We start from the raw sequence: 27454 nt of genomic DNA, 5'->3' as shown, positions 1-27454 counted from the left end.
CACATTTAAGCATGAGTCCAGGTAGGGCTTGATTTGCACTGTATTTATAAAAGGGTCTTCTTAAGTTACAGAACTTTTATCAGAACATAACAGCAGCATTTCTCATAATACTCAATCACAAAATTAATCATAATCAATTTTAACATCTGATTTGTAGATTACTATTTCTTGAACTAAATCCTAGGAACCCAAGCTATAAGTGAAATCAAAATGCAAAAGGGAAAGAGAAGTTAGGTTTGTGGCCTACAAGTATAGGAAGGAAGCAGAAGAATATTGGAAGATAAATATCTTTGAAGAGCTCAATTCAAATTCTAATTATTTCTGTGATATCTAATACTTTGTATTATCTATAACTTTTCTTCCTTGCATTTATGTGTACAACTGACTAGTACTACTCTGTACTGCCAATTAGATTAGAAGCTTTTAAGCAGTCTGAAAGGGAAAATGCCTTATACGTCTAAATATATGGTATTTCACTGACTGCCAGCTTAGGAAATAAGGACATTAAAAGATTAAATTAGATTGAGCACTAGAATTTGGTGGCCAGAATTCAAGGACATAAAACTTTTTTTTGTTCTGAGATTAGCTATTAAATACATCCTATAATTTGTTGCTATTAGCTTATTGTAGTAGTTTAAACAAACAAAAAGATTTGGGGTAAATTTGGACAGTTATTAGTACTGCTTGCTAATTACATACAACAGCATATTAAATATAAGTGGAAGAAAGAAGATTATGGAAAAAAAAAGGCCCACAATTGGATTAAAAATATTTAAGGGAATAAAAGGAGAAAAAAACCACACTCAACTACAACAGCCCAAGGTTTTATACATATGATAGCCTGATGAAAAAGGATTTATGATAATAACTTTATTCAAGGAACTGGGACACTATTTTCTAGGTCATATTAGCAGTTATCACTCTGATTTGTGACAAGTTTTCAGTTCTTTTTTCTTTCACTTTACTTCCTGGGCATTGCCAATCCCTCCCACTTACATTTTCATAATACCTGCAATAACTTCAAGTCTTCTTGATTTGCCTCAAGAGTCTCCATTTCCTTTAGACAGAGATCTGATACTTTCTTTAGACTGCTCCACTCTCCTAGAGAGACTTTCTGCTTTTCACACAATTGAAGAAATCTTCAAAAATGGAAGAGAGTATAATTAGCTTTTATCACAGCTGTTATCGATTTTCTTTTCAGTCTTGGTGATAGGGGGAGCAGTGGACAAAAATCTTTATTTTTTTTTAACTCTTTACAATGGCATGACTATTACCTTTCCTTTAGGCAGTTAAGATGAATTTGAATGTTTTCCTTTTCTTTAACTTCATCTCTCAAAACAGATCTAAAAGAGCAATTAAATATAATTAAAGAAAAAATAAGCAGACTTTTGAACATTAATTTAAACTAAGTGCATTTTTCCTGATTGCTGAGATAAACCCTCCTTATCTCTCTATTTCTAGATGGAATTCTTGGCTTAGTCCTTTGTCTATCTTTTTCATATCTGAATTACCTCATTTTTTTTCCAAATGCTCTTTCTATCCATATCTTTTCTCCGTTTCTAGACGATTCTCAGTTTTGCTAGTTAAAATCACCTCTTACTAGTGACTTTTTGGGTATAAGCATGGAATTAGTGCTTCATCTCCAGGATTTTCTTGTTTGATCCCAAGTTTAACCACTGCATTTCTACAATCGTAAGCATAGACACAATGGCTACACATGGGGACAAAGAGATTATAAAAACTTAACAGAAACATAAAAAAGCAGCCTCAAAATGACCACAAGGTCATATTTCTTTCCTTGGATCTAAAATTAGAATGGGGTAGCCGGAATTCTTCTCAAAAGGATTTTTAGCAGTCCCCTTGAATTTTAGAAAACTCTTCAAGGTTCACAATGTAGACATCTGTAAAGGGAGGAAGCTAGTTTTGAAAGGGAAATAGAGGACTTATTAACAATTTTTGATAAGCTTATCAATGATACATTCCATTATCATTTCAGTTACTTACTAGTGCTATGATAAAAAGCACAGAAATCTTTGAGGACATCTGAATAAAATAGATTAAACTGAACCTCTATGTCCAAAAAAGCTACAAACAAAAGAGACACAAATTTGGCAGTACCAATGGAAGCTTTATCATCTTGTCTTCTTAGTTACAAGGGAGCTCTTTAATTGTATGATACAAAACAAGGGATATAAATTGTTCTGGGATAGTAAATTAGGGACCTATCACTCTAGAAAAATCTAATCTCAATTCCCCATTAAAGTCCTATTACAACGCCTCATCCTAGAGAGAATTCTGAGTTCTTGAAGACTATTCTCTTAAAGCTCAAATTCTATTGAGTTCTACCCAAGCTGGAAAGTCTTCTAATATCAACTTGTGTCTATGGTCCAAAGACCAGCCCTGTTGAATGATAAAAGGGTCATCATCAGGTTGTCTGTATGGTAATGAACATTCTTGTCACAGAAACTTTTAAAGATTGCCTATTAAGTTGTAGAGATGTTGTTTAATCGCCAGTCCCCAAATCACATATCCTTAAAAAATTGCTATAGCTCAGATTTAAAAATGAATCAGCTAGATGTAGGAGAGTACTCCTATATCTGAGGTCTGAGTAGCTGCAGCTTATTATTGGTAATTCCGATCTTGTTATGGGTTATTGATATAGATAGCTGATTTATCCTTATCAATTGGGATAGATAGGCTTGAGCTGTTAGGGTCATCTTGTAGACAGTGGATGAATTTGCTGGACATGGCTTAATCTAATACTTATTTATTATTCACTATCAGGAGAGGCAGGGACAGGATAAAGGAGGTAGAGATAAAAATAGGAAAACTCTTATCCTAATTCTAAGATTTCTAAATATAACCCCCCCCCCAATCTAATCCTTGAGGATTTGCATCTTCTTCACCAAAGTTGAACCTCCTTAAAACTATTCTCAACCAACTACCTAAATCTCAATTCTATCTATCTAAACTTATTTTAATATATAAACTTCAAATATTGTTAACCTCCTTAAATATATATAAAAAATCACAAGTTGCCTTCTCTAACTGTTTAGATCTGACAGAACTCAATGACTTCCTCTGACCCTTCCCTGCAAGGAGTGAGACCTCACACTGTTCCAATGAGAAAAATTGCACCCCCACTGGCAGTTGCTTCTCCCTTCAAGAACAGCTCTCACACAAAAAAAAAAAAAACAACACACAACCACCCAAAACTCATCCCACCTTCATAGACATTCTTTTAAGGTTTCAAAGTTAAGTTTAACCAAAATTACTAACTGATAATATCCAGAGAAAAGTCACCAACCACCTCTCAAGGCAGTGAGTTCAAGAGAGTGGACAAGAGTTCACTAACAGTCTTCCCAGCATGCAAATCTTCCTTAAAGTGATCACCGTGATTTTTCCCTGGTTATGTTTTATGGGGACATGGAAAGAATCCTTTCTCTGGTATTTATTTCTCTGCTTCTAATTATGCCAGATAATTAAACTTAACAAGCTTTAGAAAAGAGGAAAAACTGAAGCAAACATAGTGATACAGAAAACCTACATACTCACAATATCACAGACTCCATCATGTCTTCAAAATGTTCTTGACTATCTTTTGAAAGAGGCTGCCATGTTATTTTATTTTTAAAAGTTTTCTTTTTTGTATTTGTATTTTTCTTAGCTGCTGGCAAGCAAAGAGAAAGAGCATGACAGTAAGTTCTTGCTGAAAATGTATTTCGTTTTATTTTTAAAACTAAACTCATAGAATTATATGAATTCAATTATCATTCTTATGAAACCAGAGAAGTGCTTAAGTCACTTAATATTTATAGTAAAAATGGCCCACATTGCTGTTCATGAAGATACCCAATAAAGCTGGAGTTCTTCCTATGTTTATGTCATGGACCACATTGCAAGTATGGAGGAAACTATGTACATATTATATGTAACATTATATTACATAATTATGTAACATACAAATATTATATAACCACAACATATATAATATATACTATAATAGAATAATATGTAATTAAATGCATAAAACAAAATACTGTATTTTCATTTTAAATCCAGTATTTTTGATCTTTTGTTTGAGATTGTATTTTTATAAAAATCCAAGATTTTTATTTTGTTCGAGAAAAGATCTTCAAGGAAGAAGCTTGCTAACTCCTAATCCAGAAAATGAACTGTTGCAGAAAGATGCCAGAAAACCCACAGTACATCAAGATCAAGAATGAACTTTGGGTGTGGTTGATTGAACTGAAGTTTGATTGAACATTTATTGTAAATGTATACATTTATGCCAAAAGGGACTGCCCCTAATTTGGCTTTTTGTCAATGCGCCTAGCAAAACATTGGTTTTGTTTTCTTTCTTTTCTATTCCTACCTAACTACTCTAATTTCCTCTTAGAAAATTGAATGAATCTGTAATTAGAAATGCATTTAGGACTACAAGATGATTATGCTAAATGATCAATGGGGAGACTAGTCTCCCAATGATCATCAGGGGGAATTGTGAATCTTAAAATTTCTCAGACTTGTGAATCTTAAAAATTCTCAACTCTACCTTGGAACATTATCTTAAGGTTAAGTTTAAGGTTATCCCCCATTTAAACAATGTAGGTACTTGATCAGTAATGTATGTGAGAACTTTACATTACTCCACCCATACTTAGGCATACTTTAGGGGAAGATAAAGTTGCAAAACTCCTTACTGAACAATGAAAAAGTACTTAACCCAAACCCATACTTCTAGTGAGGCAAAAGCCCTTAAGCTAGGTCTATTTTTAGATCTATACAAAAGGGTGCTAAGTACCTATGAAGGTCAAATTAATCACTAAAAGGTCAGGCAACTTGCAAACTTGCAAGGGACAAGCTTAACAAAAGAGGTGTGAAGTTTTAGTCTACTCAAGGGTGAATTACTCAAAAGTTTTAGTCTACTCAGGTGTGAATTAAGAATGGTCAGTCCTCTGGAAAACATCTACTGTGATTGGTAGATGTGAAAACTTAGGGGAGGTGACATAGGAGAAAATTCTCTTTAAAAGGAGGTCAGAAGGCCTCTGAAAAAGAAATTCAGCTATGGAGCTGAATTGGAGGCTGGTCTGTCTCGGTGGCTGAAAGGGAATTCAGCCTTGGAAGCTGAAGTGGAGCTTCCTGAGCTAAACTGGAGGGTCTCTCTGAACACTAGAATCTTGCTTGGGACAAATCTTGTGGTGAGTGGATTAAAGACTGACTGATCTCTTTCTTAAGGCGTAAGCCTAGGCTGGCCTAGCCCCTTTCTCATTATTTCCTCTTACTCTCTCTTTCCCTTTCATTAATTCCTTAATTTGTATTAATTCAAATCTCCATAAAAACCCAGCTGACTTGGGTATTTCATATTTGGGAATTTTCCCATGGCGACCACTATATTTCTGATATGAAACCATATTTCCGCGGTCACAGTTTATGGCAACCACTCTTTTATCTGTAACAATACACAGGAATAACAGGGAATCCAATTACACAGAAATATCATTATCTAACTTAAAAACTGAAATGAAAAAAAAAAGTTTATGTGCTATGGTGAAGTTAGTATTTTATAACTGGTAATTCATGTACATACCTAAAATATGAACCTTCAAACTGAAATAATAAGGAATATTATAAGTTATTCAAAATTGACATGGAACTTTGGTTCTCAGAAGAGATGAAAAAGTTGAGACTATTACCAATATATGCCAAGGGGACAGAATGCTAATCAGTTACAGTTGTTCAATGAAGATTCAACGGATTGAGTTGAATCATAAGAAAGTGGCTCAAGATTCTCTAATATAAGTGACAACTGTGAAATAGTTTGTTAGCACCAAACCAAGGGGAAAAAAGTGTGAACACATCTGCATTAGAGGTTAGAGATACATACCTTTTACCTGTTAAGATTCTTTCCCAGTTGCTCTAATTCTTTTTGAATAACTGCTACAGTCTTTGGTTACTTTTTTTCATCAGGCAAGTATCATGTTTTGATCATTTGACTACAATCATCTACTGTATAGAAAGAATGGATTTCTAATTATAGAAGTGTGACTGTGATAGTACTAAGCTATTTTTATTATCACCATGGAAGTCACCATCAATATTACTACTACTATTCTTTGTGTACTGGCATTTTCCTGTAACTCCCATTTTGGGAGACAACTCTTTTAAGTAGAAGAACCTTTTATATTCATTATAATTTACTGTAATTCTTTTGGATTAAGTATTATAATATAGTTTAATATATAGTAATAGTTTGAAACAGTTTTTTATAGTCTTGTAAAATTTTCTTTTCCACAAAAAGCTTTGCTTTCACCATTATTCTAAGGTAACTATAGCTTCTGTCAAGGTTATTCTCAGTCCTCAAGTTCATCATATTATCCATTGTGAGATAAGTTACATTTCTCTATGTCCTTGATTGCAAATCACCTTTAGGCTAATTATAATAAGTTTCCGTCAACAATCAGGTGTCTGCAAGGTTTAGGGTCTGGACTGTGTGCTACAGCCAAGTTGTCTCAGAGATCAATATAGAGAAAAATGTTGACAAGTTAGGCATATGAACTTCATTCAATTAGAGCTCTTAAATTTTCAAAAACAAAAAAACCCTTAAGTCCCTTACTGATAGTGAGTAAATGCCAAAAACTTATTGTGTGACCCAGAATATTTATATTTATATTGTATTAGTGTGGAGAAAGCTGGAGCAAAAACAGAAATTCTACAAATCTAAAAAAGCATGCTCCTCATGCATAAATATCTGAGGGGTCAATTTTTGTGTCTTCTATGTTTGCTTTTTGTCTGAGATCCAGCTAGCTGTAATTAAAATCTTTCATAGAATATACATGAGTGGTTTCCCCTTTTAGTGGTGTAAGCATAATAATTTCCACAAGCTATTCCTTTAGAGAACATATGTGGCCAAATGTTGAGGAATAGGAAGGCAGGCAAAACTACCTTTTGTAAGGAAGTGACGCAAAATATATAGACGGTTTTACATCACTTTCCTGCGTCTCACATGTACCAATGTTATCTTAGGCTTGACTTAGGACAGCCCATGGGTCTGTCAGTTGTTTCTGATTTGTCATTTGCCAGCACATGTCTGTCATAGGCCATCCTCCTAAATACTTAATCCTTAAGTATGGGTGTAGACATTCCCCATTTTGTTAGACTAAGTAGGGTGGAGTAATCTAAAGTTTACACTTTTCAGCCATTGGAAATAGTACCAGGAACTTAGGAAAAGCAGCCCCTCTAGAGCATCTCATTAAAAGAAAAAAGTTGACTTTTAAGTGGCTCAAATATTTAATGAATCACTAGCCCTTATTCCTTCAGTGTGCCAACTAACATCTTTTACTGTACAATCTTAGTCTAGAAGACAAATTAGTCAGATATGATACTAAGCAAGGAAAAGGGAGAATCCTGATTGCTAAAAGTTTAATATGTTATGGACGAGAGACAATATGTTTAGTGGGTAGAAGGCCAGCACTGAAGAAAACTGCTAGATTTATGTCTGTTTCTAACAGCTATTAGTTGGATAAATATAGTTATGTTATTTAACTAACTGCTCCTCATTGTTCCAGGCAAGACTTTAAGAAATGAGCTGCTAATCTGAATCCATGGAGGGAATTTTTACACCAGTCTTTCCCCAGAGCAATGAATCACCTGGTCTGGAACTTTCTCTCTCTCCTACAAAGATATATATATATATATATATATATAAAAGTCTCATTACTTTATTAGTCACAACTATAGTGATGTCTAAGAGCTATGGAAAAGGCATTACTTTAAGTTGTGAAATAATAAAGCAATGAGACTAAAAACATGCAAACGTATAGAAAAATATCCAAATACATTAATCCATTCATAAGTCATCCTGAACCTAAACATGCATCACAATGCTGCCATTTGTAAAAAATTTTGAACCTCCCTTTAGAATGGCCACTATTATAGTCAAATTAATTGTTAAGAAAAGAAAGTTTCAACTGCCTAAGGACATTAATGCCTCCTTTTTTACCTAGTCTCCCAATCAATAAGTGACAAAGTATATCTTTGATTTAGGGCAGTAATGGCTAATCTTTTAGACGGGCAGGTAATGTGAGAAATGTCCTCAGGTGCCAGTGGAGAGGGGAGCAGCCAGACCTGCATCCCTCTGGCTTTCTGGTAATAAACTCTAGGGAACTCTGTGTTGGGGCAATGGTATGCCTGCCCACAGAGAGGGTGCCATAGGTTTGCCACCATAGATCATACTAAGGCAACCAGAGAAAAGACCATATTAAAAGACATATTCCTTAACTATTGATATATATTCTTAGCAAGTCTATCTTTTTTCTTTTTATAATCAACTGCATTGCAATTAGCAGCAATTTTTTTCCCTCTTTGTCTCATTTAACATAAATTTTACTACCCAAATAGTAAGGGATACAAATGTCCATCAATTACTGATGGAATATATCCCACTCTGAGAGAATAAGCTGCAGTAACTGTTTCTGTGAATGATGACTAATTTAGCAAGTCAATGGACCCAGGCAGAACTAGAAAAATACATCCAAGGAAAGTGTTCTTTAAGACAGGAAACAGAAGAGAGAATAGTTTAGATTTTTATCTTTAATCCAGTTTTGCATTAGCTATCTGGACAATTCTTGGTATGAACTAACCTCAATGATAGATATCAGCACCTCATCTTCAACTTTTACTGTTACAGAGTTGTTTGTGGATACTAAGAAATTAAGTTCCTTGCTTATAATCACATAGCTAGTCTGTGTCTGGGGCAAGCCTTCAAATTAGGACTAGCCCCTCTACCAACTATGCCACACGATTTCCCTTGAATTCTTGTATTGTAGTATATTCCAAAGCATTTTCTTTGTTATACTTTAATTTTTAAAAAACCCACATAGTTGGCAACCTCCTAAATACATATTTTTAGAAATGTGATTATTTGACTTTGGAGAGAAAATTCTAACCATGATTCAACTGCCACCTACATTACAATCCTTTTTTGTTTTTTTTTTTTAATTTTATAGTATTTTATTTGATCATTTCCATGCATTATTCATTAAAGACAAAGATCATTTTCTTTTCCTCCCCCCACCCCCCCGTAGCCGACACGTGATTCCACTGGGTATCATATGTGTTCTTGATTCGAACCCATTGCCAGTACATTACAATTCTGATGCAGATAATATTGTTCTGTTACACTGTCACTTTCCAGACTTCTTCCTCAATTATTTACACATATCCAAACCTGTGATCTAAAAGCAGGGGTAAGATCAGTGCTAGGAAATGAATTTGTTGCCACATATCTGACATATGTTCTCTTTTTATTCTTTCCTTCTACCAACCATGACTCAAGGCCAGCAGAACGATTACCACCACTAATAACAACTGTGGGTCCCTTTTAGCCTATTCCTTGAAAAGGATTAAAAAAAAAAAAACCACTATTCAATCTTTTACGATTTATAGCAGAGTAACACTTCTAACTAGCACTTGGTTTAAGGATACTAGGAAACTTCAGAACTGCCTAATTAAGAGGAAAAGTTGGAATTAATATTATAATAGATACTATTATTGCTACTAACACCACTACTACTACTAGCAACCAAAGAGAATATTACCACGTCTAATTTTATGTAAAATTTATAAAAATGGTAATTTAAACATTTTTATATAGTCTGGGGTAATCTCTTTAAATAATTTCTAGGACTTAGTCATGAGCAAAGGAAAAGAGGTGAAAAATTAGTACCTTGACAAGGATTTTTTGGTTGTTTCTTCATTTGTTTGGTTGATAGTCTTACCTAGATAAAAAAAAAAAGTTTAGAGAAACAATTTTCTAACAAAATTGTACATATGTTAGGTAGAGGAAAAATATTACTCAACTCTTATTTTTTTTTAAACATTTACCTTCCATTGATTTCAAGACAGAATGTGTATTGGTTCCAAGGCAGAAGGGCGGTAAGGGCTTGGCTCCAAGGGGTTAAGTGACTTGCCCAGGATCACAGAGCCAAGAATATGGGGTCAGATTCTGTACTAGATGACAGCAGCTGGGAATGGCTATCACTGAACAGAACTGATATATAGACAGCTAGAACTTACTGATCAGACCTCCAAAACAGTCTTTAATAGGTCAATGTAAACTTGAAGGGAGGTCTCTTGTAGAGTGTCCTGTGTAAATATATATTTTTTAAATCAATGACAGAGATAAAGGTTTATTAAATTTTCCAATAACCTTAGAAATTGAAAGGATAATTAACACATTTGATGACAGGATCCTAAAAGATCTTGGCAGGTTAGAATAAGGGGCTGTATCTGATAAAATTAAGTTTCATATTGGTAAACTTGACAAATACAGGCTGAAGAGCCTTATGGGGTGGGGGGAGGAAGAGAAAAAGATTTCCTGACTAAGATGAATAGAGGCAAATTACAGAATAAGACAAACACTGTGCCCATTGCAATTGTCACAAAGGAGCTTTAGGGGTGGGTGGGGGATATAGAGGTTTTGGACAGATAGCGATATCAGCCTGATAAACTTCTGGGGTTTCCTATAAATTCTAGAATTAAATATAAACTATTTGTTTTGGTATTCAAAGTTCTTCACAAACATGACCCTACCTCTTTCCACTTTTTCTAGAGTTTTATTACTCTTCTCCACATACCCAATAATCCATTCATCCTAGCCTACTTGCTATTCTTCATATAGGACACTCCCATTTCCCATCTCTATGCCTTTACTCTGAGTGTCCCCTAAACCTAGGTTTCGCTTTCTTCTCAAATCTGGATATTCCTAGTCTCCTTTAAGATTTAGCTCTACATAAGGCCTTTCTTGGAATACCACATATCCCCAAGTTATTAGTACCCCCCCTTCCAGAACTACCTCGTATTCATTTTGTACATATGAAGCATGCATTTTTATGTACACTTGTTTTCTCCCTATTTATAACATAACTACTAGAGGGAAAGGCCTGCTTCACTTGGATTTTTATATCTCTGGTACATGAAATGTCTGATATCTCTGGTACATGAAATGTCTGACCTAAAGTAGGCAATATTTTTACTTTGGAGAAGTTGTTTAATTTGAGCCTTAGATTTTGAACTACTAAATTAAAAGTCTGGGACTAGAAAAGTTTCAAGAGAGTTTTCAACTCTAAAATTGTATTATTTAATAGTTTTAGCATTCCCTTTCCCTCTTTTCAATTCTAATACTAAACTGGCTTTATCTCTAAATACCCTTTTCCTCTGTTTTACAGGGAATGCCAAGAAAGAAGAAAACCCATTTTTATCTCAAATTTTTTTTTCCTGAATGGTTAAGTATGACTTTGTCAATACCTCTTTTTCTGCATCCTCAGTATCTCCATTATCAACATTCCTTTTTCTAGTTTTTGTACAGTGTTCAAGTTTGCTCTCCTGTTTTGACTTGTTTCCTATTTTTCTACTTGCACCTGCTTTGCCAGGCATCTTGACTTTCATGGAACAAATTAATACTTCAATATCTGTGGAGAAACAACAAATATAAATGGAAAATTCTGAAAATATCATGCAACTTCAATCAGTTAAAATAAGCAAAATGCAAATCAATATTATAAATAAGTATTTTGCTTTTGGTTTCTCTCATCATGCTACAAAAGTTATAAAACAACTGAGATGTCTTTAGGGGCTTATCTAGATAATTTATTCCTTTTTTAACTTCTAAAAATCTCTGCATTTGTACCACTGTTTACATTTTCAAATGTTTTCACATGTCTTTCATTTTAGCCAAACAACTATGTATATGTGGAGCTATATTATGTCTAGTTTTTAATAAACAATTACAGAAAATTTAAATGTCTTGCCCATGGTCCCAAAGCCAAGCACTAAGAAAATGAACACAAAATAAAATGAAGATCTTTCACTTTACAAAATGAAAATTTCTTCTGTCTACAGCTTAAAACATTTATGTTAAAGGCAGAAGTAAAGAGCCAAGGTAGTATAAATAAGTGTTACTAGGGGTTGAGGTTCATAAAAGTTGTGAAAACTTATTTATTTTCCCACTCCTCTGCTCATTCTTCCTAGCCTCTTCTTGCTTCTCTAGTTTGTTCTACTTTTCTATTTTTGATTCAGTACTTAAAATTTCCTCCTTCTGTCAATATTTACTGTGGATATATTAAGAAGCCTGGATTTATATGAGGATATAGGCTACCTATTCACTACACTCACCATCATCCCTTTGCAAGGAAGTGAGTGAATGAAGATTGACAAAAAATAATTGCTGACTCTTGCCCTAAGTGAAAGTTTGGATTTAGTGTTAAAAAATATTTTTATTTGATAAAACTTTCCCAAATTCTATTTAAAAGCATACTTTTCAACCAATATAAATTCCATTCTACAATAAAGTAATTTAATATTCACAGAGCTGCTTCAGAGGTTGGCAAGAGACAAAGCTCTGTAAGTAAATTTAATTCCTCCAAACTTTTATATATTTATTTTAAATTTAAAAGCAAAAGGCTTCAAGCACCACCTAGTGGTTACTTTATTCGGAAATTTTAGTGTATCAACAATTCAAACCATAGTAGGGTAAAGATGGGTAAAAGAGGAATAAAGGGAAAGTGGAGAGGGGTAACAAGGTTTTTCTCAATGAATGGAGGTATCTCTTCAGTGAGAAGTTGAAAGGAAATAAGGAGGTAAAGGAGGTGTGAGGAAACTGAAGGGTCTGTAAAGAGATAGTTTTGTCTCTCCTTCCCCAAAGCTGACTGACTTTAGGGCTATGAATCTATCAGGGAGCAAGGGAAGGAATCTATCTTTATCTCTTCCTTGGAATAGTGTTCAACTGCTGGGCGGATGTGATATCCCAATTCTTTTCTGGGGTAAGGGTCTTTGTTTTGAGACCCTTCCCTATAACCCCAAAGGCAAGCTGACTTTTGCTTGTCTCAGATGAAACAAAGGTTTCACCCTTTGGTCTTGTGCCCACACACCTGACCTCTATCCTTCAAGAAACCTCTGACCAATCTCTTACTGACAGTAACTGACAATTTATTTAGAAAGAAATGGGGAATGAAGGTACAAGGGATTAGGAAGCAGGAAGGAGGGATTAAGGGATCCCTAACAGTTAATATCAACAGATGTTTGAAACCCAATGTCCTTTGCCAGAGACCTGATGCCTCAAAGCCTATTAGCCTCAAATACCCCGATCCTTATCTCCTAACTTTACTATAACTAAAGCTAAATCTCTGTTATCCTATCCAGGAATGATGTAAAGAATGAGGAAAGAAAAGCTTTGGTCAAGGGTCTAAACTATTGACTCTTGATGATTCTATTTGAGGTTTTCTGTGATAAAGATACTGGAGGGGTTTCACTATTTCTTTCTCCAGCCCAGCTTACTTTATGGATGAGGAGCTCAGGCAAACCAAGTTTAGTGTCTTACCCTGGCTCAAAATAGTATCTAAGGCCAATCTCCCTCACTTGTCCACTTGCTTCAAGTCAATATAATTCAACTAATTACCACAAAATCTGACAATTCCCACCTCTCTGCCTCTTCACCTGTTTTCATGCTTTCTTATGTCATTGCTCATTACTTTGAAGAGCTTGCAAAAATCCCTTTTCCGGGAAGCCTCCTACTTCCAGTTCTACTCATAAATATCATCATGTTCTTATTTGGTTAAAAAAAAAAGAAGCTCTCTGACTCTTGCTCCAAACTGAATAATAGGTCTCTAAACATCTCCCAGGCATTTTGGTTAGGAGTGGTGGATATAGTCAAGACCCGCTTTGTGCCCTAGCATTGAGATACAAGCTTTGAAGTAACCAGTCAGTGGTCCTTCATTTCATATATTTCCTAGGGTATAAATATAACTCCAAGTTCTTTAGTTCAAAGGAAATTCTCATTCTTGGTGTTTCCCCCCCAGAAAAAGTATTTCCAAAGTGCCAGAGCTTGGCTCTGTATGGTAGGGGCCATAATAATACTGTCTCCCTTGTCCTTATTAAATACATGTTCTACTGTGACTGTATTGGTGTTTTTTTTTTTCTTTCCAGGTTGACATCCATAATGAATAACTGTTGGAATTAGGACTATTTTGAATAACATCAGACTTGCAGTTCACTAAAAACTCTAGAATTATTTTTTAAACTATAGCTTTTATCTAGACAATTCACCTGACCTAGTCTCACCTGACCTTATCTTGCACTTGAGCAGCCTATGTTTGAACCTAACATCATATTATACATGATAGTAAGGCACTGCCTTTTCCCAAATATTACTGAATAAACTAAGCTTTCCAATAGCAAGTGTCCTGTTTTGGGTATTCCTCATAACCTTCTAGTATAGAGGCTTTGCTTATAATCTTGAAAGAATTTATCTTTTAAAGACATTCTTTTTACTAAAGTAAAAGATAGACTTTATAAAGGGAACACCAAGTGAAAAAATACCTTCGAAATCTCACTAACTCAATTGTTAATTTACATTAGCTGGAACATAAGATAAGGTGATGAAGGAGATCTCAAAATCTGTATGAAAATCTAACCTGGAGGCAGATTGTGGAGCATTTTAAAGATAATCAATAAACTTTTTATTAGGCCTCTACTATAGGTGACAAGTAATAAGGAAGTATGGGAGAAAGTGAGAGACGTTTAAGTCTATACATCTCTCATCAGATTCCCTTAATCAATTAAATAACAAGGCTTTAGACCTACAGCTATATATCAGGTACTGAGTTTGCAAAGTAAAAGAAATTCACATTCTATTGGGGGGAGGGAAGGATAAGTGCCTAGATCATAATTATGCTTCTGGAGGACAGGGGCTGTCTTCTGCTTTATTTCCAGGTATTTGCTGCACAATGACTGGCACATAGGAACTTAATGTTTATTCTAGCAGCAAAGCTTTCCAAAGGTTCTTTCTTTTGATCCTTAACACCTGGGTGAGGTAGGTACTATTAACATTCCTTTTTTTAACAAACGAGGAAAATAAAGCAGAAATTAAATAACTAGCCCAGAGTCACAGCCTCTATATCTCTGAGGCAGCATTCGAATTCAAGTCTTCCAGACACCAAATCCAACACTATCCATTAAGCAAACTAGTCTGCTACACATATGGTCAAATACATTATAAAGGGTGTCCCCAAAGTCTTAGTTAAGTTTTAAACTTTAATAGGTTTGTTGCTCAAGGTTTAATAGTTTAAAACCGCACTAAGACTTTGGCGTCACATTGTATACATACATATTATAAATTACGGTAGCTAGGTAGGTACAGGTCAATAGGAAATCATCACGTAGACCATTACTGAATCCGCACCACCTATAAGCTCCACTTTCCTCGCTAACAAAAAGGTCTCGGTCACAACAAATATCCCCCTAACCACTTAAAACGGCCTTTTCTGGCACACCGGTGGTTACTACGCGATCAGTTAACTCTGCTTCTCCAAACTTTACCCTCTCTCTTTCCTTCGGGCTCCAAAACGCTGGGAAATGTGGACTCTTGGATAAATTACTTACCATGCTGGATTCCACCGCCTTCTTTCAAACAATCCCAAACGGTTTTTCCGGTGACGCATGCGTATTTGCTATGCAGGCACCCTAGATGGATTGCAACTAGCGCGCAAACCATCAACAACAACCCCCCCCCCCAAAAAAAAAGTGGGTGGAGACAAGGGCGTCTTCCGGTTTGTCAACCTCCTTGTCCCCCAGCAATACGAGAGAAGCCCCTTCCTTGTGGGGGAAGTTCTAGAGAAACACACTTCGATTGGTTGACTGGCCACGCCCCTGCGGCTGTATGGATACGACCAGCCTCCTCCCCCTACACTCTCAGCTCCCTCCAACCTACATTCTTCTCGCGCATGCGCAGAGGACATTTTCTCGGGCAATCCCTTCCTTGTCCTTGGTAGAAGGGAGGAGCGACCAAGTGATTGGTCTGGCTTGGATCTTCCTGGGTACAGGGTAGGGGTTAGGTGTCTTACCCTAACTCCATTCGGGGAAGGGCCAAAAAGGCCCATTAAATAGGTACTGGTAAGTGAGCACACGACTGTCTCTCTCCTTTTTCCATGACTCCCCTTTCTTCCCTCCTACCCCTGTCCCACGTTTCCTCCCGTTACCTCCCTCTTAACTGCCCATCCCCTAACCCTTTTAATCCTCTATTTTCTTCTATCTCTTTCTCTTTACCTCCTTTTCCTTTTCATCCGTCCTACCCCTTGAAATGAAAGTTCCAATCTTGTTCCTTCATTCTCAGATATTTGAGAAGAAACGGTTCATTGCTCACCCTTAACCATAATCTGCTGGGTTTTATTCTAGTTTTCTTAACCCCGCTCCTTCCCCAGGTAACTTAATTCGATATTGAAAAGCATATATACTTACCAGAAAATAGCTGTCACTGTTCTGCCACAAAGAAGTTTCTGTCAGTGCCTCTTGTAAAGGAAGACCCGGTTCCCCGCCTCTCCCCCCAAGAGAACATTACTTTCCATATGTAGGGGCATGGCATTACAGGTGTGGCCGACCTTAACACTTTGGCTGCACCAGTTTTACTAAAAGGTACTAAAAAGACTTTTGATTATCTAGAAGGTGTTTTTTTTTTGTTTTTGTTTTTTTTTTTATCTTTTATGTGTCATGAGCTTCTCTTTGGGAATATTGGGAAATCTCAGAATAATGTTTTAATGTATAAAATAAAAAAGCCTAGGATTACCAAGGAAACCAATTACATTAAAATACTTATCGAAAATTAAAAAAACAAAATAGCTCTGTAGGATCTCAACTTTAAAACTACTTCTCTAATAATGGGAAGTGAAGGGACTTTAAAGAGGAAACAGTAAAATAGACAATCCCAGACAGCAGAAAACTAACTTAATATTTTTATTAGTATTTTAAATACATTTTCCACAGCACATTTACATAACTAATTGGTTTTGCTCTCCTTAAAATGATTATCTCAAAACCCTGCTCAGTGGCAGAGGGAACATGGAATTAGAATGTTGTTGTGGATGACTGGGATGTGGATAATTGCAAGTTGATTTGTGGTTCATATTACCTAGCTATTTTTTTTGCTTCTCTATGCAGCTTTTGGCTGTAAGCTGGAACCACTTTTTACTTTCTATTAATTAATAATTTGAATTGTGTTGGTTTATATTTTCATTAATTGTTTCTTGTAGCCTCTTTTCCCAACCATGTTCTAAATACTGAAATAAAAGCATCAAAAATTTCTCATCAAGGGGGCAGCTGGGTAGCTCAGCGGATTGAGAGCCAGGCCTAGAGATGGGAGGTCCTGGGTTCAAATCCAGCCTCAGACACTTTCCAGCTGTGTGAACCTGGGCAAGTCACTTGACCCCCATTGCCCAGCCCTTACCACTCTTCTGCCTTGGAACAATACACAGATTGATTCCAAGACAGAAGGTAAGGGTTTAAAAAAAATTTCTCATCAAATGAAAAATTGTTGAAATGTCCATATTTGAAAATTAACTCAACTTACTGAACAAATTTTTCCCAAGTATAGAATGGTCATAAGTGTATCCCAATAAAATGCCTGTGATACTTGTTTATTCTCTGGGCCTATATAGACTGTTCTCAGACAATTTTTAGAATAACTTTTTGTATCATTACAATGAAGATTTTATTTTTGGACTTTTTCATCTTTATTTTCTTATTGATAAAACTAGAATAGAGGTTATAGCTTGGGAAAAGATATGAATATGAAAAAGCATCTTTGCTAGTTAGGTGGCTCAGTAGATAAGGGTACTGAGGCTGGAGTTAGGAAGACCTGAATTCAAATGCAACCTCAGACACTTAGCTGTGGGACTCTGGGCAAGTCATTTAAAAACACACATAAAATCACCACAATCTGCCTCAGTTCCCCCACCTGTAAAAGAGGGATAATAATAGCACTTCCCTCTTACAGTTGTTGTGAGGGTCAAATGAGAATAATTTTAAAGCACTTGCCATAGTGCCTTTAACATTGTACATATATATAAAAGTTACCTATTATATTTTAGAGAAATGTATTCCAACCTCTCTTTAGTTCATTTCATCCAACTGGTAAATAATGATGGTTGTTACCAATAAAACATAATTAAGTTTTATAAAAGCATCTTTAAAAATGCAGTGATAGGCTGTGTGTCTCTGTTTTCCTAGGACTAGTTTATTATCTTAGAGAACCTCCCATGATCAAATTGACCACATGATAATGGGTTTTTCTGTATTGGAGAAAATGATATAGTTATAAAGCACAGGGTAAGTCTTAAAGTGTTGGATAGATGCTAGTTATTATAATTTGTAATCTTTGTCCATAGAACATTACTTTGGACTTTTCATTAACTTGTTTCTTAAAAAAAGTTTTGATAACTATATTTCAATATAATTAGTTTTACAATACTATATATTTTATATATTCAAAACATTTTATATGAAGGGTTCCATAGACTTCCAAAGGGGCCCATTACTCAAAATATGTTAAAAATCCCTACCATAAATGGAATATCCATAAAAAATTAGGATACAGGTCTGTAAAGTGCTCAAGTATTTTCTTTGACCAGTTCCTATTGATTAATAAAATACTTGGTTACTTAGGTAAATTCAGAAGTATAAAGATATAGAAGAAAATTATTCTGAATTGAACATCAAATTAATCTGTTATTTTGATGTTTATAAGCAAAAAGATAAAAGTGAGAAGAAAACAGAAAGTAAATGAAACAGATAAGTAAAGAGCAATAATAGACTTAGAATAAAAATAATACATAATCAGAATTTTAAAGTTCGAAGAAACCTTGACTATAATCATTTCAGAAATGAGGAACAATATACAAAGATGTTAAATCACTTTTTTAAAGGACTGGCTTAGCCAGTATTTGAAACCCAAGGCCTAATGGCTCCAAATCTAATTCCTCTTTCTTTAGATCACAAAGGTCACACAGTTAGAAAGCAGCATAGCCACGATTTGAATCTAATCTTGAACTAGATCTGTTGCTCTTTCCATTGAGTGGTATTAGCACTATATAGTATCATTCTATGAAAGATCATACTTAGGAATAGAAAGGCATTTTGTTAAATTATTTTATTAGGAAAAGATTTGGAAGGAATCCTAAGGATAGTTCCTTGTGCATAGTTTCTTAATAATGTGATGGGGGTAAGGATGAGAAAATGGTCAATTCCAACATGAAAAATATGATAAACTTTTACTGTATTTTTCTCATCTACCTTTTTTCACTAGCTTCTCATGAAATTCCTATTCCCTGAATGTATATTTGAAGCATTTTTCTTTTTCTCAGGTTGTCTCTTGTTCCTATTAAGTAACTTCAGTAGTCATGTTAAGGGCTAAAATTGGACTCCTTTTGTTTCCTCCACATCACCTGAAAAAACTAAAAGAGTCTAAGATTCCAAGGCATGCATGCCAATGCCTTCTTCATCAGCAACTCCCTCTACATCCAGAGTGGGCTGTTTTGGCCAAAAAGCAGCTGAAAGGCAAGAATCCAGAAAATTTGATATGGCATACCCCAGAAGGAATCTCCATAAAGCCCTTGTATTCAAGCAGGGATACCAAAAATCTACCTGAAGAGTTACCAGGAGTGAATCCATTTACTCGTGGACCATATCCCACCATGTATACCTTTAGACCATGGACGATCCGCCAATATGCTGGATTTAGCACTGTGGAAGAAAGCAATAAGTTCTATAAGGACAACATCAAGGGTAAGATGTTTTTATCTTACCTAGAAGAACAAATGGAGAAAAGCCTAGTTAGAGGATTTGAGAAATGTATTTATAACTGAAGTTTGGTTAATATTATGTAGAATGGCTATATTAAAATTTTAAAGGTAAAAAAATAACATTAATTTTATCAAAATTCACATGAATATTAGGTGTAGAATGGGAAAATAAAATAGAAACAGAAACAGCACTACCAAAATTAATTTACTTATTTAGTGCCAAACCAAACTACCAAAGAATTACTTTTAGAGCTATTACTTTATAGAGTTAAAAAAATGTACAAAATTCAACTGGAAGAACAAAAAGATAAAATATATGAAGGGAATCATTAAAAAAAAAAGGAGGGATAGTAATAGTATGAGAGACAATACTAAAAAGGTGTGGTCTTCAAAACAATTTGGTACAAAATAAGGAAATGAAGAGATTTGAGAGATTGATCAGTTGAACAGATTTATATATACATATATATATAACTATACTAATTAATATATATAATATATGTAATACACAGAAGCAAATGAGCATAGTAATTCAATGTTCAATAAACTCAAAGATCCCAGCTATTGGGACTAGAACTCATTATTCAAAAACTTTGGAAAACTAGAAGAGTTGACAGAAACTAGGCATAGATAAACATCTCACCCAAGATAACAACTTAAACTTAAAATGAGTACATTATTTAGACATTAAGGGTGACATCATAAGCAAGTCAGTGGAGCAGGGAAGAAATGACCTGTCGGATTTATAGAGAAAGAGTTCATGACCAAGACAGAGAGGCTCATAGGAGGCAAAACAAGTAACTGATTATATGAAATTTAAATTTCTTTTTCAGAAACATGACCAAATATTAGAGTTGGGAAACTGGGTAATTTTTTTTAATTTAATGGTATAATTTCCAATATGTATAAGGAGCTGAGTCAAATTATAAAAGAGTAAGATCCATGTCCCAGTTAGTAAATGGTCAAAGGATGTGTTAAGCTGTTTTTAGAGGAAGAATTATACAGTCCATCATTAACCATATAATTAGAGAAATGGAAATGAAAACCTCTCTGAGGTATCACCTCATATTCATTAAATCGGCTAAGATGACAAAAACAGAAATTGACATTCTAGAGTAAATGTGAAAAAACAGGTACATCACTCTGCTGTTGGCACTGTGAACTAGTCCAACCATTCTGGAAAGCAGTTTGGAACTATGCCCCAAAAGTTAATAAACTGTGCAGATCTTTGACTGAGTGATATTATTGTAAGTCTACTTACCAAAGTGCACCCACATTTAGGCTAAAGCTTAGTATTAACACTTATGTATAAAATTAAAATTACTGATTTAACAAATATGATCATTCAGTTTTCCCTGATCATCTTAGTTCTGTTTTGTTGATTACAGTAGATTATAAGCAGTGACAACTGACAGGGAGGAAACAAAAGAGTCATCAACTAAAAAAGCAAAATAGCTCAGGGACATTTTATATAGATACAAATGACACTAGCATGTTAATTTAAATTTGTAATGATAACATTGAGTCCTGAGTTAATTTATATTCACTACATTCAGTATTTTCTAACAAGGCAAGGAACTGCAATTTATTTTCAAAATACTTCTATTAAAAATTATCAAATATAAAATAGTTTTGATGCTTTAAAGGCTGTTATCCAAAAAAAAATTCACTTATATGGAACATTTATTTTGTGATGATATTGTTAGTGTGTCAGTTACGAAGTGTGGGACCCAATGTAAGCCCTTTAGGGAAAGAACCAGTATTAGAAAATGAGAAAGAAAAAAAAAGAAAATGAGATGTCTTCTGTAAATTTAAGTTGTTCAAGAATACTAAAAAAAATCTATAAACTATAATAATGCCAATCTCTGTGAGATAAATAGCTGATTTCCCTGTAATATGATTAAAAACAGTTTTATTTTAAGACTACTCTCTCTGATTCTGATATTCTTTCCTTTGTACATTTAGCTGGTCAACAGGGATTATCAGTTGCCTTTGATCTTGCAACTCATCGAGGATATGATTCAGATAATCCACGGGTCTGTGGTGATGTTGGAATGGCAGGAGTTGCCATTGACACTGTGGAAGATACCAAAATTCTTTTTGATGGAATTCCTCTAGAAAAAATGTCAGTTTCTATGACAATGAATGGGGCAGTTATTCCAATTCTTGCAACATTTATTGTAACTGGGGAAGAACAAGGAGTACCTCAAGAAAAACTAACTGGTACAATCCAAAATGACATATTAAAAGAGTTCATGGTCAGAAATACTTACATTTTTCCTCCAGAGCCATCTATGAGGATAATTGCAGACATCTTCCAATATACAGCAAAGGTATCCTTTGTTTTGCTCTACTTGGAAAAATTTGCTGATATAGCCCTATTAAAAGCTAAAAAGTAGAATTTAAAACTTATAAGTAAATGAATTGATATACTATATATATGTGTATATATACATTATAGCAATCACTTAAACAAGAAAATAATTTCCTGCAGTATGTGAGATTTAAAATGGTTGAGATCTTAAACTGTAGTGATTAAAATAGTGGAAGATAGATATAAGAGAGGGTGAGTAAATTTGACCACAGAAATATGTTTCACTACAGTGTCTTGGGTTTAAAATCAAATATAAGGTGGTCGCCAAGGAAATATTCCCAATTATTCAAATACCCAAGTCAATCGGGTTTTATAGAGATTTTAATTAACAATACAATGAGTAATCAAAGAAAGAGAGAGAGAGTAAGAAAGGAATAAGTATGAAGGGCCTCAAGCCAATATGGCCTAGACCTAAGTCCTAAAAGAGAAATCAGTCAGTTTTTTTATAACTCACCATAAGATCTGTCTAAATAAGGATTTCTAATGACACCAGGCCAGCAGCATCTCAGCTGCTTTCACCAGCTTCCTCCTTCATCTGAATGTTTCAGAATGACTTTGCAGCTCTTCCCTGAGCTTTTATTTTTAAGGGCAAAATCTCCTTTGTCACCTCCTCTAAGTCCTTACATCTATCAATCACTGTAGATGTTTCTAAAGGACCGCCCATTCTTAGTCCACACCTATGAAGGTGTGGATTTTTGAGTAATTCACACCAGGAAAGCTCTGAGTAAGTTTTCCAGTTCTTTGTTCCTTGTAAATTCACAAGTTGCTTGACCTTTATAGGTACTTAGCTTAAGAAAAGTATGGGTTTAAGTACTTTTCATTGTTCAGAAAAGAGTTTACAACTTTATCTTCCCCTAGGGCAGACCCAAGTAGGTAAAGTAGAATTCTCACATTCCTGCTTTAAGTAGAGTTCACTGCCCAAATGGGGAATGGTCTTAATCCAATCTTATAAAGTAGGGTCTGGGAAATTTTAAGGTTTACAAGTATTACCTTAATAAGTTCTTTTTCTTTTAAAAAATGATTCAAAATACAAAGACACAGTTTGTATCATTTTTAGGGACAAATTACTTTTATAAAGATAAAATGTTGTATAGTAACAGCAAAAAAATTACAAAGTAGTTGACATAAGCAAAACTATATTTAGGTTATTTTTTCTTATGAGCTGTTGCCACCTAAAATTTATTTGCTCAATATCAGAGATGCAATATCTAAATTTTCTGAAATTTCAAATTGAGAACTAATGAACGAATTGACATTTAGTAAGTCACTTTTGTGTGCATATCCCACGCCTTTCCAACCAGATTCAAGATCCTAAAGAACAGAGACAGTATCTTAATTTCAGAAGTCATATTGAAAGTTTTAATGTGGCTTAACATATAAGGTATCAATAGATCTTAATAACTTAAAATTTGCATTATAACTTCTTAAAATCAGTACCACAAGTTCTGTTGTAGTCTTTTGAGAAAGTGAATGAATTTCTACAAATAAATTAATCTTACCTCTTCTCCAATATGGTTTAATTATTAACCTGTTTTTTTTTTCCCTTTCCTTTCAATTTTCCTCTCTTTTTCTTGCCCTGGTTATTCTGTAATCTACTCCTTTAGCCCCTTACCTCCAGAACTAATTTCCACTGCTTCTTAATTTCTCTCCTTAGGCATTCTACCTTCCTCTCAAACTTAACATATTTAAAAACCCAGCTCATCATCTTCCTTCTAAAATCTTAGTTCCTTCTGGATTTGTCTGTTTCTGTCAATACCATGATCATTTTCCCTGTCATTTAGCATTGAAAGAAGTTCATTCCATCCTTAACTCCTTTTCTTTCCCCACTTATTTCCAAAAGTAACTAAATCCTTTCAGTTTTTCTTTGTAAGTGATTGGTCAGTCAGTAAAATTTAATTAGTGCTTACTATGAGCCTGACACAGTCCTAACCTCTAGTCCCTTTCCTTTCCTTTTTTCTCCTCTTTTCTTTTTTAACCCTTATGTTCTATCTTAGAATTGATACAAGTATTAGTTCTGAGGCAGAAGAGTGGTAAGAGCTAGTTAAGTAGGGTTAAGTGACTTGCCCAGAGTCACATAGCTAGGACTCTGAGATCACATTTGAACCCAGGACCTCTAGTCTCTAGGCCTGGCTAGAAAGCCAGTGAACCCACTAGCAGCCTTCCTTCCTTTCCATTCTTGCTGCTATCGTTATAGTCTGACATATCACACACTTGGAGTATTATTGCAGTAGTCTCTTAACTTATTTTTATACCTTTGGTCCTTTTCTCCTTCAGAACCATCTTGAATATTCCTATAATTCAGTTCACATTTATTGAAAATATGCCTACTTTCTGCATACATTATGCTGAATACCAGACTAATTTTATTAATCTTCCTAAAATGCAGTTTTTTTAGCTCTTTTTATGTTTCCCTTTACTAAATAAATAGTTCCTAATTGCCTAAAGGATAAAGACTTGTTAATTTGACATTGAGTACCCCCAGTAATCCATCATCTCTGGTTTTATTTCCCAATATTACTATTCTTTCTTGCTTTAGGAAGAGAGATCCCAAACCATTTATGCTTACTCTCTTTTTATTTTTCTAATATACTTTTTTGATATACTCTCTAACCTCACAGAAACAAAGGGTATTGCCGTTGGAAGGAACCATAAAAATAATGTTTTCATTGTAGAAAATTCTTCCCTGTATTTCTCAGGACATTATGTTTTTTTTCTATATAGTGAGAAAAAAATCAGTCAAGAAATTGGAAAAGAGTATAATAATTCTGTAAGAATTAAAAGAGAGCAATCAATATAGAGATGTTACTGGTTTTAAGGAATCCACTGACCTCAAGTCAGAAGCAATAGCAGAAAATACTGGCATGCAGAGTCAAAAATTCAATAAACTATAATGTCATTTTTGCCTATAACTTCTTGCTTGTAACAGTTTCTATATAAGTTTGGTCTGCTGCTAATGGCAAGTCATCCTTGCCAATAAAATAATTCAGATTTATAGCATAGTATGCTTTATACACATCCTATAAGTGGTATTCCAAGAAAAAAAATTTGGAAGCAACATAAATCCTTAAATTGACAATTTAGATATGATTCTTTTTGTGTAGTGCTGTTAACCTTGCTAGGAGATCTGTGTCTCTGACAATAAAATTTAATGTCATTTTCCAGTGTTAGAGTATTTGGGTTATATAGTATATAGCTTATCTAGTGTGTAGGTTGTATAGTCTTTTGTAAATGCTACTAAACTTAATACTTCTTATTAATTACTTTTCCTATATCTGTAATAATGAGTAAATATATGAAGAATTTTTGAAATATTTCAAGAAAGCTAAAGGAAATCAGCCATCTCATTACCTGATGTGCTTTAAATCATTGTCTCAATATACTAGTTCAAAATGATAATAAACCACACAAATTATTATGTATTTTAAAAATAGAAAACCTTTGAAACCTGTAGGATAATGCTGTCACAGAAAAAATGATTTATTGTATATTTTTCAGTCATTCATTTTTATTTAAAAATACTCAAAGTGATATGAAATAATACAAAATTATTTATGATCTCAGGAATTCCTCCAAATTCACAAGAAATCAGATTTCTTGTTCCAATACCAAAGATTAATTTCTTAGCAAATTTGAAACACTACATAAAAGAAATCTGATTCAGCTTTTACCTGATACAGAAACTCCTTGCTGCATCTCTGATGTATAATCATCTAGCTTCTACTTTTACACTTTCAGTGATAAGAGTTCTTTCTGTAGATGGGCATTTATAAATTTTAAGAAGCCTTTTCATAGATTAAGCCAAAATCTGACTCTCCATAGTTAATAACACCAATAATAGTAATAATATAATTGTAAAAATTAATGTAGTGCCTTAAAGTTTTCAAAGCTATTAATCCATATTTATCCTATTTAATTTTTCTAACAGTCCAATGAAATAGGCATTATCAGACCTATCCTTACAGATGAAAAAACTGATGCTGAGAGATGTTGAGTGACTCGCCGAAGTTCACACAAAATCTGAGACAGGTTATGAACTTGAGTTTTCCAAGTCCATTCCATCCTTCATTATACTACCTAGCTCTTGGCTTCCTCAGTTTATACCCTTCGATCAGAATTCTACTCTTTTGAGTCACATATATGTCAAATCCCTTTTCCATATGTTAGCCATTCACATATTTAAAAATAGCAATTGTATCTTCTGATTATTAATTTCTTTTGAGTACAGATTCCCAATTTAATGATTTTTTCATATATTATTCATTCAGTAATTCATTCAGCATTTACTCTGCTAGGCACTGGGATATAAATAAAAATAAGACAACCCCTGCTTTCAGAGCTTACATTCATTGTGGATAATAAGGGGGAAGTTGTGCACATACATTTTCAAAAAGTATATAAAGTAGATGTAAAATAATTTTTTTGGGAAGACTGTACTAAGGGGAAGTAGGTTTCCTACAGGAGGTACTTACTTGAGATCTGAAGATCTGGATTCTATGAGGCTACTTGTGTATAATCATGGAGATGGAATGGAATATCATGTATGAGAAACCGAAGGCACAATGCTGTTTCTTAAGCATGGGGATAACAGATCTATGCTTTAGGAATACTGATTTCCCAGCTTTGTGGAGTGTGGATTGGAGAGGGGAGAAAATAACACAAGGATGGTAGTTAGGAAACTGTTAAAAGCTTGGTTAAAGATGATAAAGATCGAAACTAGAATGAAAGCTTTGTAATTTGAGAGAAGGAATAGATATGAGATAAATTATGGAAATAGAATCAAATAGACTTGGAAACTAATTGAATTTGAGGAATAATGAAGAATTCACAGTGACTCTGAGGTTGTAAACCAGGGTGATAAAGTATGGTGTTACCTTCAAAAGAAATAGGGTATTTAAGAAGGGTAGAGATGGTAGGATGTGACTACAGGTTTCCTCACCATTCCTCCTATTTCTGTATACACTCCACTTTTAAATGCCTCTCTTATTGGACATAATTTAACATAAAATGAATTGTTAAGAGTAATATTACTTTTTTTACTGGCACTATACTATGAATGCAGATTAAACTCATACAAGTTATTCAGTTTAAGATTGTATTTTGTTTTTGGCCAGTCACTTCATTTTGAATAATTAATTTTTGATTTTAAATTTCTTTATGTAGCATATGCCAAAGTTTAATTCAATTTCCATTAGTGGATACCATATGCAAGAGGCAGGAGCTGATGCCATTCTGGAATTAGCATATACTATAGCTGATGGTTTAGAATACTGCAGAACTGGCCTCCAAGCTGGCCTTAGCATTGATGAATTTGCACCAAGGTGAGTAAAACTCATATGTGATCTCTCCTGCATTTGTAAAATGATGGGGAAAAAACTTAAAAATTCTGAGAGAATGTTAGCATCTAACAAAATAAATGATTAAATACTTATAAATATCACACTAAATTGTTTTC

General features: G+C 34.3%; 2 protein-coding genes across 7 annotated transcripts in view; one reads left to right on the top strand and one right to left on the bottom strand.

The window, feature by feature from the left end:
- The window catches only part of CENPQ (centromere protein Q), a 30095-nt gene extending 14334 nt beyond the window's left edge, over window positions 1-15761 (bottom strand). Inside the window, exons 1-6 of one of the 4 annotated variants that reach the window (XM_056818383.1) lie at window positions 15439-15761; window positions 11308-11471; window positions 9728-9779; window positions 3556-3670; window positions 1275-1343; window positions 1010-1139 (exon numbers count right to left, since the gene is read on the bottom strand). In XM_056818383.1, the coding sequence (XP_056674361.1) occupies window positions 1010-1139; window positions 1275-1343; window positions 3556-3670; window positions 9728-9779; window positions 11308-11471; window positions 15439-15550 (642 nt within the window). In that variant the 5' untranslated portion in view covers window positions 15551-15761. The remainder of the gene's footprint in view (window positions 1-1009; window positions 1140-1274; window positions 1344-3555; window positions 3671-9727; window positions 9780-11307; window positions 11472-15438) is intronic. The other 3 variants (XM_056818384.1, XM_056818381.1, XM_056818382.1) reach the window with 3 other exon arrangements.
- Window positions 15762-15772: 11 nt separating this feature from the next.
- The window catches only part of MMUT (methylmalonyl-CoA mutase), a 42135-nt gene continuing 30453 nt past the window's right edge, over window positions 15773-27454 (top strand). The window contains exons 1-5 of one of the 3 annotated variants that reach the window (XM_056818380.1): window positions 15773-15948; window positions 18058-18156; window positions 19191-19611; window positions 21594-21961; window positions 27163-27320. In XM_056818380.1, coding sequence (XP_056674358.1) covers window positions 19227-19611; window positions 21594-21961; window positions 27163-27320 — 911 coding nt within the window. In that variant the 5' untranslated portion in view covers window positions 15773-15948; window positions 18058-18156; window positions 19191-19226. The remainder of the gene's footprint in view (window positions 15949-18057; window positions 18157-19190; window positions 19612-21593; window positions 21962-27162; window positions 27321-27454) is intronic. The other 2 variants (XM_056818379.1, XM_001363650.5) reach the window with 2 other exon arrangements.

This window comes from Monodelphis domestica, chromosome 2, assembly GCF_027887165.1.
Source record: "Monodelphis domestica isolate mMonDom1 chromosome 2, mMonDom1.pri, whole genome shotgun sequence".
NCBI classification, from domain to species: domain Eukaryota; kingdom Metazoa; phylum Chordata; class Mammalia; order Didelphimorphia; family Didelphidae; genus Monodelphis; species Monodelphis domestica.
The sequence above is the reverse complement of the archived record's forward strand: the minus strand, read 5'-3'. Positions and strand labels throughout refer to the sequence as shown.